Source organism: Notothenia rossii (assembly GCF_949606895.1).
Source record: "Notothenia rossii genome assembly, chromosome: 4".
Taxonomy (NCBI): Eukaryota; Metazoa; Chordata; class Actinopteri; order Perciformes; family Nototheniidae; genus Notothenia; species Notothenia rossii.
This window is the reverse complement of record NC_136902.1, coordinates 74,102,628-74,118,633: the sequence shown is the minus strand read 5'-3', so window position 1 is coordinate 74,118,633 and position 16,006 is coordinate 74,102,628. Positions and strand designations below refer to the sequence as shown.

General features: G+C 40.6%; 2 protein-coding genes across 2 annotated transcripts in view; both read left to right on the top strand.

Moving 5' to 3' along the window:
* esamb (endothelial cell adhesion molecule b) overlaps positions 1-16,006 on the top strand; it is a 48,769-nt gene that overhangs the window by 14,245 nt on the left and 18,518 nt on the right. The gene's annotated exons all lie outside the window — the stretch shown is intronic.
* Positions 8,882-11,049, top strand: LOC307035318 (zinc finger BED domain-containing protein 5-like). Its single transcript, XM_079674465.1, has 2 exons — positions 8,882-9,897; positions 10,136-11,049. The coding sequence occupies exons 1-2, from the start codon at positions 8,989-8,991 to the stop codon at positions 10,610-10,612; spliced, it is 1,386 nt and encodes a 461-aa protein (XP_079530591.1). The 5' UTR covers positions 8,882-8,988; the 3' UTR covers positions 10,613-11,049.

Below are 16,006 nucleotides of genomic sequence, written 5' to 3'. Positions count from 1 at the left end.
ATTTTAATAAAAATAAAAAAAGTAAAAATATATTTATTTTTTTGGGTACCTGGCTGGCGCCCCCTAGTAGCGGCGCGCATATTTCAGCAGCTGCACTGCGCCGCCACTATTTGTATTTAGAGGAAACACTGGCGTATACACTTAGAGGATGAATTTCCCTGTCTTTATTCAGCTGTAACATGAAGATTGCCATGTCTCTTCAAATGTATGAAGATCTTGACAGGTTGTAAAAAATATATTGTTTGCCAAAACACACGCCTTTTTGAAATACTGTATTGAGACATGCAAGTTGATCAGACGTACAGTGTATGTAGTTTATATTAGAAGTGTTACTGTTCATCTGGTTTGCATTCTTCCTCTCTTTTTAAAATTGAACAAGAAATGTAAATGAGGAAACACAATAAATGAAAAGTTCATAAACCCTCAGATCAACTTTTTGTGTATTCTGGCAAATCTGTTGAAATGCATGTAATTATATGTATCCTTTGTAGTCCAAGGGGAAAATATATTCACTGAAACACAAGAGACAGATAATCTCAGCATGAATCATTAGTAAACCTAAAGCTGCAACCACAATGTGCTTCATTGGTGGTATGCATGTATGAATATCAAGCAGACTTTGTGACACCTTGTGACCCACTTTCACCTCTCCACCTACGTTCCATCTTCATGTAGCTAATGATGTGGCTACTGGTGACCAGTCCGGTTTGTTCACTGGGGAGATGAGAATATCCAGACACTTTAAAAAAATCTTCCCACTCGCCCAATTAGATTGTCATGTTGCAGTTTAGCCTCATCTTAGCTCTGTCTGAAAAATACGAAAGGAAGAAGCATTCAAATCAAATGTGTTTACGTTTGTACTACCTGTAGGATATCCCCGTTGATTGTGGTATGTAAACGAGGCATCCACGAGCAATGTGTCATTGACACCCCAGGCGTGGGCGAGGGTCTTGATGATTTAGACCAGGTGCACCCAGGGAAATGGCACACAGTAATGAGGTACATTCGCTCTTTAAATGAGACCATAGCTGTGGGTAGAAAACCAGTGTGTGAACTTCAGAGACAAGGCACACACACACACGCACTCACACTCACACACTCTGCAATGGGCATACTATTGTCTCCAGCAACAAACGATTTACGAGGAGTTTATCTTATGGTTTGAGACAAATAAATGCTATTAATGCTTAAATATATTTCGGACATTTGTGCTGTTCTTCGGCATCAAAACTTTAATTGCAAGAGGATGCTACTCTTACGGAGGCTTTTTATTTTTTTAAAGCACTATGAATGCAAAACACTGTTTCATTGGCAAGTGTTTGCTTTTATCCAAAGAGGAAGATTGATTTTCAGTTTAAAATTTGTGAAAACTGCTAGTCTGTACAAAATGTATGGGTTTTTTTTTTGAGTGCAGGTACAAACTGAGCTGTCTGGTGGCGGCAGATGAGTTTTGCACTTAGACGCTAGAAGATTATAGTCCTGTTATGGTGAAGCAATAGGAGAAGATGGCTTTTGCTCTGTAGTGTCATCCTGTTGGATGAGTTTTCTTCCATGCCTAATTGGTGATAGGTTAGTTCTAAAATGGTAGGTGATAGCCCTGGGATACAGGTGATTATTATTATTTTTCTTTTAACGTGTAAAAGGACAGAAATGGATCGGAATCGGAGATGAGAGATTAGTATTCATTGAGGAGTGAGAGGCATCCTTGCTCCTTTCTGCTGTTGCTCGGCTGTCGCGCCAGATGGAGGGGAGGGTTGCTGAGGCCAGATTAATCCTGTCATCTGGTTTGAGGTGTAACCTAGCCTTACAATCTTCAGGCCTGGGCATGCAAAGCTAAAGAAGGTCCCTCAGGTCAATCCTATGGTGCCACCATAGGATTGACCTGAGGGACCTTCTTTACCATACTTAACCATAGTATGGTGGTAACTCACCCACACAGGCTGCAGTGATTCACCACTACAGATTAAACTGTGTTTCACTGTAGCTCTGGAATGTTACTCCCTCTTATTTATTGCACTATTAATACAAATCTTTTAATTGACTTTAGCTAAAAACATAACTAATTGATTCTTGACATTGTTACTATAAGGCTGTATCGATGAGAGGTTTTGAGATATTAAGGTTAACACATCTTTCATAGGATAGTTCTTTTTTAGTGGCTTGTATATTACATCCTTAGTACAAAATATCTGTATACTAAACATTGGTATCTATGGCCATGTCCATTAGTTAATTGGTTCGGACAAACAATGTACATGTCATACACAGAATTAAACATATGGAAAATAAACAATACGATTTGTAGTAATGTTGCAGAGCGCAAAGGGTGTTGGCATATATTACTGTCTAAACAATTATTGCTCTTTTTTTTCACATTTAAGATGTAAACGGTCAGATTATAATTTAAGGTCACAATTTTCTCTGCTCTATCTTTCTGCTCACCATGTATGTTACTGTAAAAGCTCCAGAGCCCTTTGTGGTTTCTCTAAATCCCCTTACTTCATTCTCCAGCCCTCAAGTGTTTATTGCAGCTGTAACATCAATTTACTTTGTGGATCAAATTCTGACGGTATTTGGCCCTGCTGGTGGTAAGGCAATGGCCATTAGAACTAATACCTCTGGGAGTGTTGACGCTCAAAATAGAAACAACATACCAAGCAGAATATATGGCCCAACAGTATTTTATAATCTCAGTGATCTGTCAAATCCTGTAATAATTGGCTCTTTGGGATGACTGAATTGAAGCCGGGCAGAGTAATTACCTTACCGTCACTTGAGGTGTCGCTAAGCCTCTCTAGATGTCATTAGTACGACCATGCAGGGTTTGATAAGCTCCTCAGCATCCCCCCCAATGTTAGCCTTCGAGAATTGACTTTAGTCTTGAGATTCTTATTATTATTTTGACTCTGCAAACCAACAACATTTACTGTATAATGATTCCCCAGTTCGTGAGGAACAGAACTCTACCACACACAAATATTTTCAAGCAGAAATTAGTTCAAAACACACAAATCCAAAAAGAGGCTGCTCTCCAAGAGTTGAAATAAGAACTATATAGGTCAAATAAAAGAGGATTTGCAGTTTTTCTAAATGAAACTCCAGTTTACAGATTATGTAGAAATTCAATGAAATATACCGTATTTCGTTATTATCCTGCGACTGTTACTCATATTGACTCTGACTCTGAAATATTACTCAGTCTGGGGCTTACTTCCATTTAGTAATTGCCCAGAAATGCATAGGTCAAGATGCAAACATTTTAATAGGATTAGTAATTACAGGTTTGGTAAAACATGTTTATTGTAATTTTAACATAAACCATAATATTCAGCTCAAGAACTGCTTTGTTCAAAGCAGGCTCCTTTTAAGGACACTTTTTATTTCTACTGAAATTATCGGTTGTTTCTTAATTGTTTGTGGTGTGGCATTTACAAAGATTAGTCCAGCAGCTTTCCTACTTTCTGCAACAATTGTTCGATTCTTAATTAGTTTGTCATTGACTTGATTAACCATTAACGAGATTTATTCAAATAATTTAACATATATGCAGGCCAATATATCTACAATCAGCATAAATACTATAGATATTGTTGTTTGACAATGCTTTTTCTAAAGTATTTTTGTATTTCATAATGTCTTACATAAAAATCTGTACCATTGTGTATAACTAAGAACATAAATATTTAGGTTTAACAAGCACGGCTCCATTTTAAACTCACAAAGAATCATTTGAAAGTAAAGAATAATGTAAAGAAAGTGTATTAACAGACAGATTTTCTTAGACAGTCACTGGATGGCAAAGCTGTCATTTTATAAACCACTCTTAAAAAAAAAAAATATCACGCGAGTGCTGACAAATTGCTTTTTAAGAAACACATATAGATATCCTGAAATGTAATTAGCCAAAAAACATGAACTGCTTTTGAAGCACTCTCCTGTATCTCTGTCAGCTACATGCCAGCAGCCAGTCATGCATTTGGTCAAATTACGATCTATAGAGCGAGAATTACCTTCACATGGTTTTTTTCAGGAGGGGAATTTGCTATTTCTATTTCAAGCCCAGAGGTTGGTTGGTCCTCTAAATTGATCTGGTGAACACAGCTGCTTCTAAGAAACCTGCTCACCCCTGATAAGCCCAGTAACCATGGCACCTTTACCTGCATGGCTTAGACATCAAATATGCTTCATTTCAGGTGGAAGTCATAAAGTTTCTCTTGCATCAAGTCTACTGAATCTATTCTGAAACGGTTGAGTTGTATGACAACTGATTCAGCCCTGAAAACGGCATGAACATAATATGTTGAATTCAGCCTTTCTTTACTCTGAATATATATATATATATATATATATATATATATACACACATTACCATACAGTTAAAAGGGAAAATAAGCATTACTAGGCAAAGTGTCCGTCCCCACAACAACATTCCTGTTTCAAATTATAAATGTAAAGTACACTCCATGTAAGGATATTTTCAGGTGATAAGTGAATGAGGTCTCAGGCATGAGAGGGTGAATGAGAAAGTCTCTAAAACAAACTTTAAAAAACAAGTTCTCTCACAGACTTTATTACATGGCAGAGCTACTGAGGTTTTCAAGGTGAAATAGACCTAGATGGTTTACTGATTATGTGTACCAAGTTATATTCTGACCATGTACTAGATGTTTGCTAAGCGCCCTCAGACATTTTTGATAAAATCTACTCCAACAAATGTTTGATTCTTGTGGAAAACCACAGACTTTGACGGCTTGAAATGAACCTGCAAACGCTATGCATGTAACGTTTGTATAAGATGTAACTCAACTAGATCAGAATCTAATTTTGCACCTTTTGATCTGGATCGGTATTGATTTGGGCTGCACGATTTGGGGAAATAATCTAATTGCGATATTTCTGACAGATATTGCGATTTGATTTGCGATATTTGTTTTTAAGCTACCCAACTGAAGTTTATTGTAAAATGTGGCCATATCTCCGGCTAGGAAGGTCGTATCAACGTGCTCCCGTCTCTAGCACCCCCGCAGTCCGAGCTATCAGTGAAATAACTAAACTTATATGAAACTTCCGTTGGGTTGCTTTAAAGTCAAGCTTCAGTTTAAGATTCACCCTGTAATAGATGTAAAACATGTGATGGAGATTTACTAACCTGACTCAGATGGTTTGTTTCACCAAACCATCGAGGAAAGCTCCATTGGAAGCCATTTGGAAAAGTATTTCAAAAATACTTGGCAGGTGATTGGATCAATCTGTGTATCACCTACTATCATGGGCCATTTCGGATTGGTTAACAATGACAGGTACATGTGGAGCACAGCACTTCTGATTGGTGTGGATGACTGACACACAACAAGTAAAACAAAATTATAATTGCATCTTTTAAAATCGCGATTTCGAATTAAAATCGATTAATCGTTCAGCTCTAGTATTGATGGGAACTTCAGTCGATTGAAGCAATCAATTCCGCAAGCTGCTTTCTTTCCTTCGTTCTCCTCTCGCAGAGCCAGGCGAGGATACATTGGTGCTCAAGTGGCCAACCAGAGAGCTGACCAATCAGCCCCCTGTCGCTACTACTATTGGTTAAACTCTGTGAGAGACGGGGGAATTGCATCAGTGTAATGAAAACTACCAATGTTTTATTTTGTTAGAAAAATATCACTCAACACCGGTTTGAGAATCAATAGTCGGGTACTAATCTTTGCAAGAAGGAGCAGAGTTAACTCGCATACAGGAATATGGTTCAACTCACACACGTGAGGTTTGCTGCTCCAAGGAACAGGAAATCACATCAAGCTTATATAGTGCAGTCCCACTCATAGTCGTACGTCAGTGAACATAACAAATAACGTCAGGGTGGTCACTTTTGGCAAGTATCATTCAAATAAAGTGGGACTTCGAAAAATTGAATTTATAGTTAAGAAAAGGTTGCCATTCAATGAGTACAATACCACTAGTCCAACATCGCCGTGTATAGCCACCCAAGCTGTAGCGTTTACTTTGTCGGCCATACATGGTTTCACGGAGAATGACAATAACCTTCTCTTGTGTTCAACAGCCCTGTCATCCTTGCTGGTCTTGGTTGTCTCTTACAGTTCATCTTGTGGACTAAGTCGGTCTCCAGCAGACTTCTGTGAGCAAAAACTGCCCACGCTGAAATGCAGCAGAATGATTGCTTTTCTATTTGCATTGCTTTCTGGGTCAATGGCACACACTGAGAATTGTAATACTTCAATCGAGTGCATTTACCATCCACACTGATTAGACATCCACATAAAAGGTGGCAAATTAGATTTTTCAGACATTTTCTAAGCCCTGCTTTCAATGTAATTGAACAAAACATCACTTTTAATCAATCTGATTATGTACCCCTGTTTTCACAGTCTTATGATTTTGTTTTTTTTAGACCTTAGTTGTTGTGAGTGGTATCCTGTTTATTGTATGATTAGCTCATAATTTAGGGATTTCTGATGGTACAGTGTGAAATATGGAACTATAGATATAAGCAATATTGTTGTAAATATAGATTGCATGCTTGTCGTTCTAACAGTTGATATAAAAAAGGCCTGCAGACGAGAGAAGATAAGAGTGAAACATTTTTAACACCCTCTGTTTAAAAATGAGTGTCACATCTAAAATATTGACCTACAACAAAGCAGAGGTTAAACGCAGCTTTAAAGTGCTTTTAAAGAATAAAGTTGCTACAAATAACTACTGAGATATATTATTATTCATCGCTAAGGCAAAACATAGCTCTTTATGCCATTACATTTACCAATGCTTCATTTTTATGTAGCAAGTCAGTTGATGATTAATTATTGATTCAGCCCAAAACGTAGCATTTAAGACCTCATTATTCCTGTTCTCCTAACTGTCCTTCTTTTTGTGTAATTAGTTGGTTTCAAAGTCTGGACATATATTGTGCTGGAGATTTCTGTAAAATCCTTGAGTGGAGATGACTGTGGTGCTAATCAGAGAATTCATATTTCCTCACTGATTTCAAATGAGATAATTACTGTAACTGCTGAGTCACAGACAGCATGAATCTGCAATGGTAAAGGATGTAAAGCTTAATTGCAATACTAGAGGTGATTCTATTTTCACACTTCTATCACTTTGTCTGTCATTGCTTTGGTGCCCACCAGTTTCCTGCCTTTTGTTCTTACTAACATGGCAAACACATGGTGACCTTCCTTCAACCGCAAGAAAACACGTTTATCTTATATACCTCATTCACACCAACGCAACTCCGGTTCAAGCTCCGTGCTAGAGCTTTTCAGGTTCAGAACTGGTTCTTCGGTTTAGCTCCCGCTCTTTTCACACTACCCTGAGTCCGACTGGTGCTGCGTCATCGTTTGCGTCATGACGTAACCGTTTGCGTGCCTGCTTCATAAAGCCAAACCGCGCGGAAACCCCTCACAGCTGACAACAACAACAATGGCCGATTGTGCTCCAGCTTCCTCTGTACCTCTTCGGAAGACCAGATTCCCAGTAGGTAGCTGGTCTCTTCAGTGGACCACTGCTGCTTGTTAAGTTTCTCCATCGTTGTGTACAAACTGGATAAAACGCCGGCTTTTTGTTGTTGTTCAGGAGTTGATCCCGCCCCTGCACCTGCCCCCGCCTCAACGTAAGCGTGACGTATGTGGTGCTTTTGCTCTGGCCGGACAATTTTTTGGTGCTCGAAATGAACCGGATTCCGGAGCTAAGAGGCTGCTCCGCTGCGGTGTGAACAGGAAAACCCAGTGCTTTTCAAGCTCCAGCTCCGAACCGGCCCTGAAACACCGTTGATGTGAATGAGGTAACAGAGAGCAGTGTATGCTTTTGTTCATTTAGAGCACTGGTTCTCAACGGGGGCGGTACCGCCCCCCAGGGGGCGTTCAGAGAACGTCGGGGGGCGCTGGAAGCAATATTTTTGAAAGGGGGGCGTTGAGGTGTTCTTGGGGGGCGTTCACGAATAATGTCTTTTTGTCATGAAAAACGCTGGCCACAGCGTCTTTTCCTGTACAAAAAGCAGCTGTCAGCATCTTTTGTTGCTATAGGAAACCACAACTCTGCTTGCGATTGGTCAGCTGTCAGCAGTGTTATTACGGGTACGTTCGTAAATGCACGAACGGTCAGTCCGCTCGGACAACCCGTCTGTTCCGCCAGAGCACCCAGCTGTGAGCGCTCAGAGCGCAGCGCTCTGGACTGTGGAACGGGGACGCTCGGAGCGCTCTGAGCGCATTTACGAACGTACCCTACAAAAAGCAGCCGGGAGCGGACCGGAAGTCGTTGTAATTTTGGGATCGCGACTGTTAATAATCTGTGTCACTTTGTTAAATTTTGATATGTTTTGATATGACAAATTCCACTAACAGATTCGAACTAAGTGGTCAGTTTATGAAAATAATACCCGTTTCTATGTCTGCTACGACATGGAAGAGCTGGCTAGCCAGGCTGCTCCACACAGAGCTATGTTTGTTCAAAATTACAACGACTTCCGGTCCGCTCCCGGCACGATGTCTTGTCATGTCACCAGCTAGCCCTCTAGCGTTATCGTGACACTACCCCCCCCTAAATATTAGCATCATCAAACAACAAAAATCATATCACATCAGCAAAATGGCCGCGAAAAAGATAAAATGCAGACAGTACTCTATTGAATATCTTAGCTATGGCTTCATACCGTCTCCTACCAATGCACAACTCCCAATGTGTTTACTTTGCGAACATGTATTTTCCAATGAGGGAATGAAACCCTCACGTTTAAAGGAGCACCTTACCAAGATCCACCCGGATAAGGCAGATAAGGAGCGTCCGTTCTTCCAGGCCCTCAAAGAGAAACATGGTAGGAGCACCATCAGCAGTCTCTTCGCTTGGAAGACCACCGAGACTGTCAGCGGGCTAATAGCGTCATATAACATCTCCTTGCTGATAGCCAAATGTGGGCAGCCGTTCACAATCGGAGAGAAGTTGGTACTCCCTGCCATCAAAGAGGTCATATCTACTGTGATGGAGCGTGATCCCACACAGGTGCTGAAATCCATCCCACTCAATAATGACACCGTAGCACGCAGGATTGATGAAATGGGTGCTGATACAGAGGAGCAGCTGTGTGCCATCCTGCGGGAAACTCCATTCAGCCTTCAGCTGGATGAGACAACCACTTCTGACAACAATGTTCTGTTGATGGCCTATGTCCGCTATAGCACCTCCAACAGTCAGGAGATGGCTGAGGAATTTTTATTTTCCAAATATCTGGTCACAGACACCAAGGGCCAGACCATTTTTAATGCACTGGATGCTTATCTACAGGATAAGTCAATCCCGATCAACAACATCCTCGCATGTGCTACTGACGGCGCCCCTTCCATGGTTGGCAGGTACCGTGGCTTCACCACTCTGCTGAAGGAGCAGGTCCCGCATGTCCTCACAGTCCACTGTGTCTTGCACCGCCACAACCTTGTGGCCAAATCTAAAAGTCCACCTCTCCACAAGTCTCTCAATGTTGCAGTAAAGGCAATAAACAAAATAAAAGCCCACGCCCTGAATAACAGATTGTTCCGACAGCTGTGTCAGGAAAATGATGAGACCTTTGAGCGTCTTCTTTTCCACACTGATGTCCGCTGGCTCTCAAAAGGAAACTGCCTTGCTCGTTTTTGTGAGCTGTTTGACAGCATCGTGGAGTTCCTGGAGGAGGTGGATGCAGCTCTCGGGGAACAGGTGTCATCCAGCCGCTGCGACATCATGTACCTCACAGACTTCTTTGGCAAAATGAATGAAGTAACGCTGAAGCTCCAAGGAAAAGGAGTTACTCTGATCCAGAGCAAGGCGGTCATCCACAGTCTCACCTCCAGGCTGGATCTATACCGGCAGAGCATAGGCAGGAGGCAGTTTGCTCATTTCCCGCTGTTGACCAAGGTGATCTAGCCTAGGCTACTAAATAATGATAATAATAAATGATACATGTAATAAATGTAGGCTACTCTATGCAACACTATATTTGTGTTCCTGGTTAGTATAAATAACTTATGTTCTGAATGTATTATGAGAATAAAGAAACATCAATTAGTAAACTAATTAGCAATAAAATAACCAGTTTAAAATCGGATGGTAACATTCTGCACCGATAACAATGTCCTGGTTATACTCATTGCAGGTGTCTGAGGCTCTTACCGATGAGCGCCTTCTCATTTACACAGACCACCTGAGGATGGTGAATGCCGATTTGAAGATCCGCTTCAGAGATCTTTTGGACCTCGATGTTCCCACCTGGGTGGTGCAGCCCTTTCAGGCGGACGTGGCGGAATGCGAGCCAGCAATACAGGAGCATCTCATCGACATCCAGAGTGACGATGAGGCCCAGGCTATTTTCCGCACCTCTGGCTGGGGCAACATGTGGGTCAAATACTCTCAGCGTTACCCGGCTCTCTGGGAGAAAGCGAGGCTGCTTCTTCTGGCTTTCCCAACCACATACCTCGTGGAGCAGGGATTCAGCCAGGTCCTTCACATGCAGTCCAAGTACCGCAATCGCTTGAACTTGACGGCCTCAGGTGCACTGCGACTGAAACTAAGTTCTCTGCAACCCGCAGTGAAGAAACTGGCGGAGAACCACCAAGCGCAGGGCTCACACTAACCTTCCCCCCCCCGCAATTCGGCGAAATGCAACACCTTTCCGACCTGTTAGTTCTGTAGGCCTAATGTACAGTTTTGTAGCCTACTGTTTGTTCTGCACTGGACATGTGTGAAATTGCTGCTGTTCCGTAGCAGTCTGTTTGTATTCTCTGCTCTTGTCTGAGTTTGTTTAACACTCATAAATATCATTTTAATTCACATTCACATGGCTTTTCTGCTCTCTGGTAAACTAATGATCATGATATTCCAACTGCCCAGTTAAATCAAATCTATTATTTGGCATTCAGTGACATTCTTTTTAAATGATATAACACAGAATTTTAGTCAACATTAATATTCAGGGAAGAAAATAAGTCTACTTATTTTGATGGGGGGCGGTAAGAGACCTGGATAATGGACAGGGGGGCGCTGGCCCAAAAAAGGTTGAGAACCCCTGATTTAGAGTAAGAAACCTGAGGCAGTTGTTGTATAATCTGAATAGAAGACTGTCCATTAAAAAAATTATATTAAGTGATAATATTAATATTTGTTCTTTACACATACGTTTTTAAAATGTATACATAACAATTAATGCTTTTACCCAGTTTCAGGCATGTGTTTCCTGAGAGAGTCGGTTGTGGTTTTGGAACAGCAGCAGTTTAACAACACTCGGGCTTAATTGGTTTAGCTGAAGGCCGAGACAATGGTTTGTGCCCTCAGGATCCTGCCTCTCTTCCCAGAAGACTGTTTTCTTTGAAATGGCTTTAAAACAAAGGTTAGATGGGAAATTTCCACCAGGTTAGTGTTTTCTGGCACAAAGCCAGAGTCGGGTGGCCGCTTTATGTTTCACATCTAAAGGCCCTGACACACCAACCCGATTTTGGGAGTCAGAGGCAGTCGGGCATTCGCGGCGCCCTACTCAGGTTGGTGTGTCCCGCACCGTCGTCTCCTTGCGGCAAATTTTCACACCTCCCGCGGCCAATTCAACAAGGGTAAACAGTTGGCCAAAGAAAGTCGGCCAAAGAAAGTCAGCCAAAGAAAGTCGGCCAAAGAAATCCCTCTGATTGGCTGTTCAGCTTAGCGAATCAGTGCATGAGAAGCGAAGCGGAAGTGAGGGACCAAAACAAATGATTTAAAAAGGCACGCACAGACAGAGCTACTGTCTACCATTGTTCATTTACCTATTGTGAGCATCACATGGAAATGTACATTTTGCAAGAAGTGGCCATTATTCAGATGGGTGTTTCTGTCTGCCCCTCTATTCTTTCTCCCATTGTCCTCCAAAAATATACTGTTAGTAGTTAAACCAATAATAATGTACGGCTGCAACTGACAGTTATGTAGGCACATTTTTTTTTTTATTAACGCTGTTTGATTAAAAGAATAAACACAAATAGCAGGATAGGCAATACAAAACTTTATTTCGTACCTTGATACTACAGCCATTGATAACACAGCATTAGACATATTTGGCAAACTCTTTTTTGTTACACACTATTTTTATCGTATTGTATTTTTGTCGATTGTTTACATTGTACAGACATATTTGCTATATCTTATCCCACTGAAAAGGCACTGCAACAACACCGTTAAAATATTGGCATAGTTCATCCCTGTGCTGCTTGGCTCGAGCTGGAATATTGGTGCCGTGTGGCAGGGTGGCCTGCCGTAGTTCAGGGACTTGTCTCCATCTTCCTGGGACAGCTCTCGACACAGGTTCGGGAAAGCCCCCTGAGCTTCTCGCTGTAGTGTCCATGTTTTCACCCATTTAGTGCGGTTTCTCCTGATTTTTCGCTTCCGCTTCTTAATCTCTGCAGCCGCAAGCAACACTCCAATTGCTGATAATGCCAGTAGCGTACGATACATGTTTTCGATCGACGAGAGAGAGTGAAAATGGAACCCAGACGCTATTTGTTGTTTGTTTATATCACGCAGTCTGTTCTTCTTCTCTCGGTGTATAACGCAGTCTGTCTTCCGGGTGTTGCCTCTTTTGAATGACAAATACACAGCTGCCTGCTGGTAAGGACAGTTATTGCCACTCGTCGACTGAAGTCTTTGCGGTGTGTTCCTAGGCGTAGCCGATGTAGCGGACGTAAAAGTCAGGACGCCTTCGGTACGCGTTCTTTGGTGTCAATTTGGTGTGTCAGGGCCTTAAAGGGACAACAAAGTGTTGGTTGACAGTCAAATATAATTTATTTGAGAATTAATGGGTGGTTTGCATGCTGTGCAGGGACTGAAATCATTTTGTTTTTTTACTGGGAGATGAAGTTTCTTTGTACTTTTTGATTCCTCTTTAAATTAACTATTAGTAGAAACTTTATATACTAGTCGTTCCAAAAGTTTCTTTCCATTTACGCTCATCATGCTTTTGTGTACAGATAAAGATAGGTAACCTAAGCTGAAATGAAAATCTAAAATAATAGTTATACAATACAACAATCTCATTAATTCTTATATCCTTCACATTCATTTCAATAACTTTCTAACTTAAAAGCAGAAATAAATTATACATTATGTATTCCAATGAAAATAAAGCCACACCTACAACTTTTATGTAAAAAATATAAAGCTGTCAATTTGAAAGAAAACAATCGATTTATACAGAAATGTATTGATTTGTGTTTGCAGAGCAATAATTATACAGGGGAACGCTGTGATTTAATACAGTACAGATTGTTTTCCTCTTCTTTAGTCACAGACTCACCGCTCTTCTTATACCAGGTTTGTCTCTGTTCTATATTGCGATAGTCTCCGGACTCAAAGGACAGTGGTCATGATGTGTTGTTGTGTGCAACTTCTTTATATTCTGTCTTCCTTCCTGCCAAAGCCAGCTTGGGCTGATAATGAGATTAGAGTGCAGAGAGGCAGCTCAGCCACCTGACCTAAGAAACAGTATTCGGTTATCTGCGAGGCTGCTGCAGAAGAACATGACGGAGGAAACGAGTTTCAGAGCGAAGAGTGGGTGTGAGGCTGCTGAGGTGAAAGGGCGGCATGCGCCATTTAGTCTCAGCACGAATGTGCCTGTAAATTCCCTTTGTGCCTCGCTCTAATTGCCTCTGCAGAAAACACTCATGATGATATTAATCCTCACAGCACACAAATGCACATAACATAAGATGCACAAATTAAAGTGTTTTTTCGCACAAAAAGCATTTGTTTACCTGTCCATCCATAATCACCTCCTCTACCACAAACCCAACTTTCGTAGCCATCAGTGGACTCATCCATCCAAGCGAATCAATGCTCTGTTGAACTGTGGCCGACTTATTGGCTTAACCCCTTATTACCAACTGTCCGCACGGATCTTGACAGAAACCGAGATTCAATGCGTTTTTTGGAGCATCAGCCACACTCGGCAGCATTAAAACACTGGGATCATTGAGCCTCTGGGGTTTAGACTATGACTCTGTCATGTTTCATTAAAAAAGCTTATCATTCATGAGTTTAAAAAAAAATAATAATAACAACTCAGGATTAATAAGATAAGATAATACCCAAAATAGCCCCAAGATGTTTCTGCACTTCATTATGTTATGTCTTCGGTCCGGTTTGTTTTTGAGCAGGATTATGGAATAACTACTGGACCAACTCTCCGAAAATGTGGTTTAAGGTTTAAAGAGCTAATTAAATTACAAATCAAGTGGCAGATACATTAGTTATTTTTTTGTTTTTGTTAGCATTAATTGGGCCTTGCCAGAGGTCCCTAGTTCATGCTTTTGGTTAATGTGATGATTTGCAGTTTTCTTTTTGTTTGTAAACTGAATATCATAATTTGGACAAAATAAAAAAGACCAATTTCAACATCATCAGGGCTCAAGAAAATATAAGACTTTTTTAAAAGACATAATAATAAATTAATTGAAGGAGAAAATAATTAGCCAATGAATTGATATGGAAATGATCATTAGTTTAAGATCATTACCTTCCACCAGTATTTCATACTCTGTGGTACTTACACGTTAAAAGTTTGATTCTCATCTGTACTGTAAATGCTAAATCAGATTTTCTCTTTTGTTTAACGATAATCAAACTGAAGTACACTAATTTCCTGCATTTCTCCGATTAAGTCTTGAGCATAAACCTAAAGTCATTAAGACACCAGCTTTTTTTCTTAATGTGGAGAAAAGTAAAGTAGCTCAAGAGGATTGCACAAAATAAATCTCTTTCTTAAGTCTCAGGGGAGCAACTGTTCTCCCTCTAAACACTGAAGGGAGCACTTTTACAAAAGCACGGTTTATAATGCATTCGCAGGCAGACCCTCGAGAGGCCTTAATAACCTCTCCTGCTTAATCCATCATGTCGGGGGGAGGCAACGAATCCTTTTTACACTTTGATATAATCCATGTTGACTACAATCCTCTCACCTCTCCTGCGTTACAGCTGCTTAATGGTGTTGACAGCAAATTAACTTGTCTTCTCTGTGTGTCATGTCTATAAATCTTTAACTGTGTGTACATATGTATATCAGGGATCATTTATATTTAACTTCTTGGAAAAAGAATGTGAGAAATATTAGAGTCTATACAAACAAATTATAGGAACCATCACGTTGCAACAATTCATCTTGATTGCATGTTTAGGAATCCATTTGGTGTTTATTGGGAATCTGTCAGTGGTTGTAAAAGAAAAATCAAGTTAATCGCGCAATCGGCCTCTTTCTCACTCTCTGCTAATCGCTCTGTCAGACCAATCTGCTCTTCAGTCTGCTGTCAATTTAAAGGAAATGTTTTTTTTTTACATCTTTAATTATTTGTTTTGCTTTAGATATAATCCGTGAGCCATGAGCTGTGAGAACACTGAATTGTTTGTCTGCACAGGATATCCAGCTCGCAGTTTTACCTTAAGATGAGGTGCAATCTGTCAGTGCTATACAGTATCTTTACTCATGACTAAAGTAAAGAAAGTAATTCATAGGAAAGGTCAATTTTCATCCACTTTAAGTCGTGTTTGCTCGATTAGATATAGCTTGCTATAGTTGACCTGTCAGAAAGACAGTTTGAGATTTAATTCAGGAGATGCAATGGAAGATAACATTTGATTAACATAATATACACACTTTTTGGTTATGAATCCCCTGATCTAAGGCACCTCCTTGTAATTGAAGCCTAACCTTTACCTAAATCAGGAATCTGTTTGCAAAATCAAAAAGGGCTGCCTCTGGCCATGTAGACCTTTTTCACAATTGTACTTTTACTTTAACAACTAAGGTGGTAAATAAAATATGATCATAACTAACAAGAATGATGGCAAAGGCATACATCCAGCAGTCAAAATAGCAACATGCTCTTAGTTTAAACATGCTGAAATGGAAACAATAGACCTCAGGCAGCGTTTGGCCACTCGTTGAATTTACGGACCGTCCTTCAACCACAAGCCTCCAGTTTAAGCCACCATGTCTGCAAACATCCTTCAACAG

Coding starts and splice junctions, on each gene's coding strand:
- LOC307035318 (XM_079674465.1), top strand. CDS start 8,989: ATGGAGCGTGATCCCACACAGGTGCTGAAATCCATCCCACTCAATAAT. Junction 9,898..10,135: donor ATTTCCCGCTGTTGACCAAG/GTGATCTAGCCT, acceptor TACTCATTGCAG/GTGTCTGAGGCTCTTACCGA.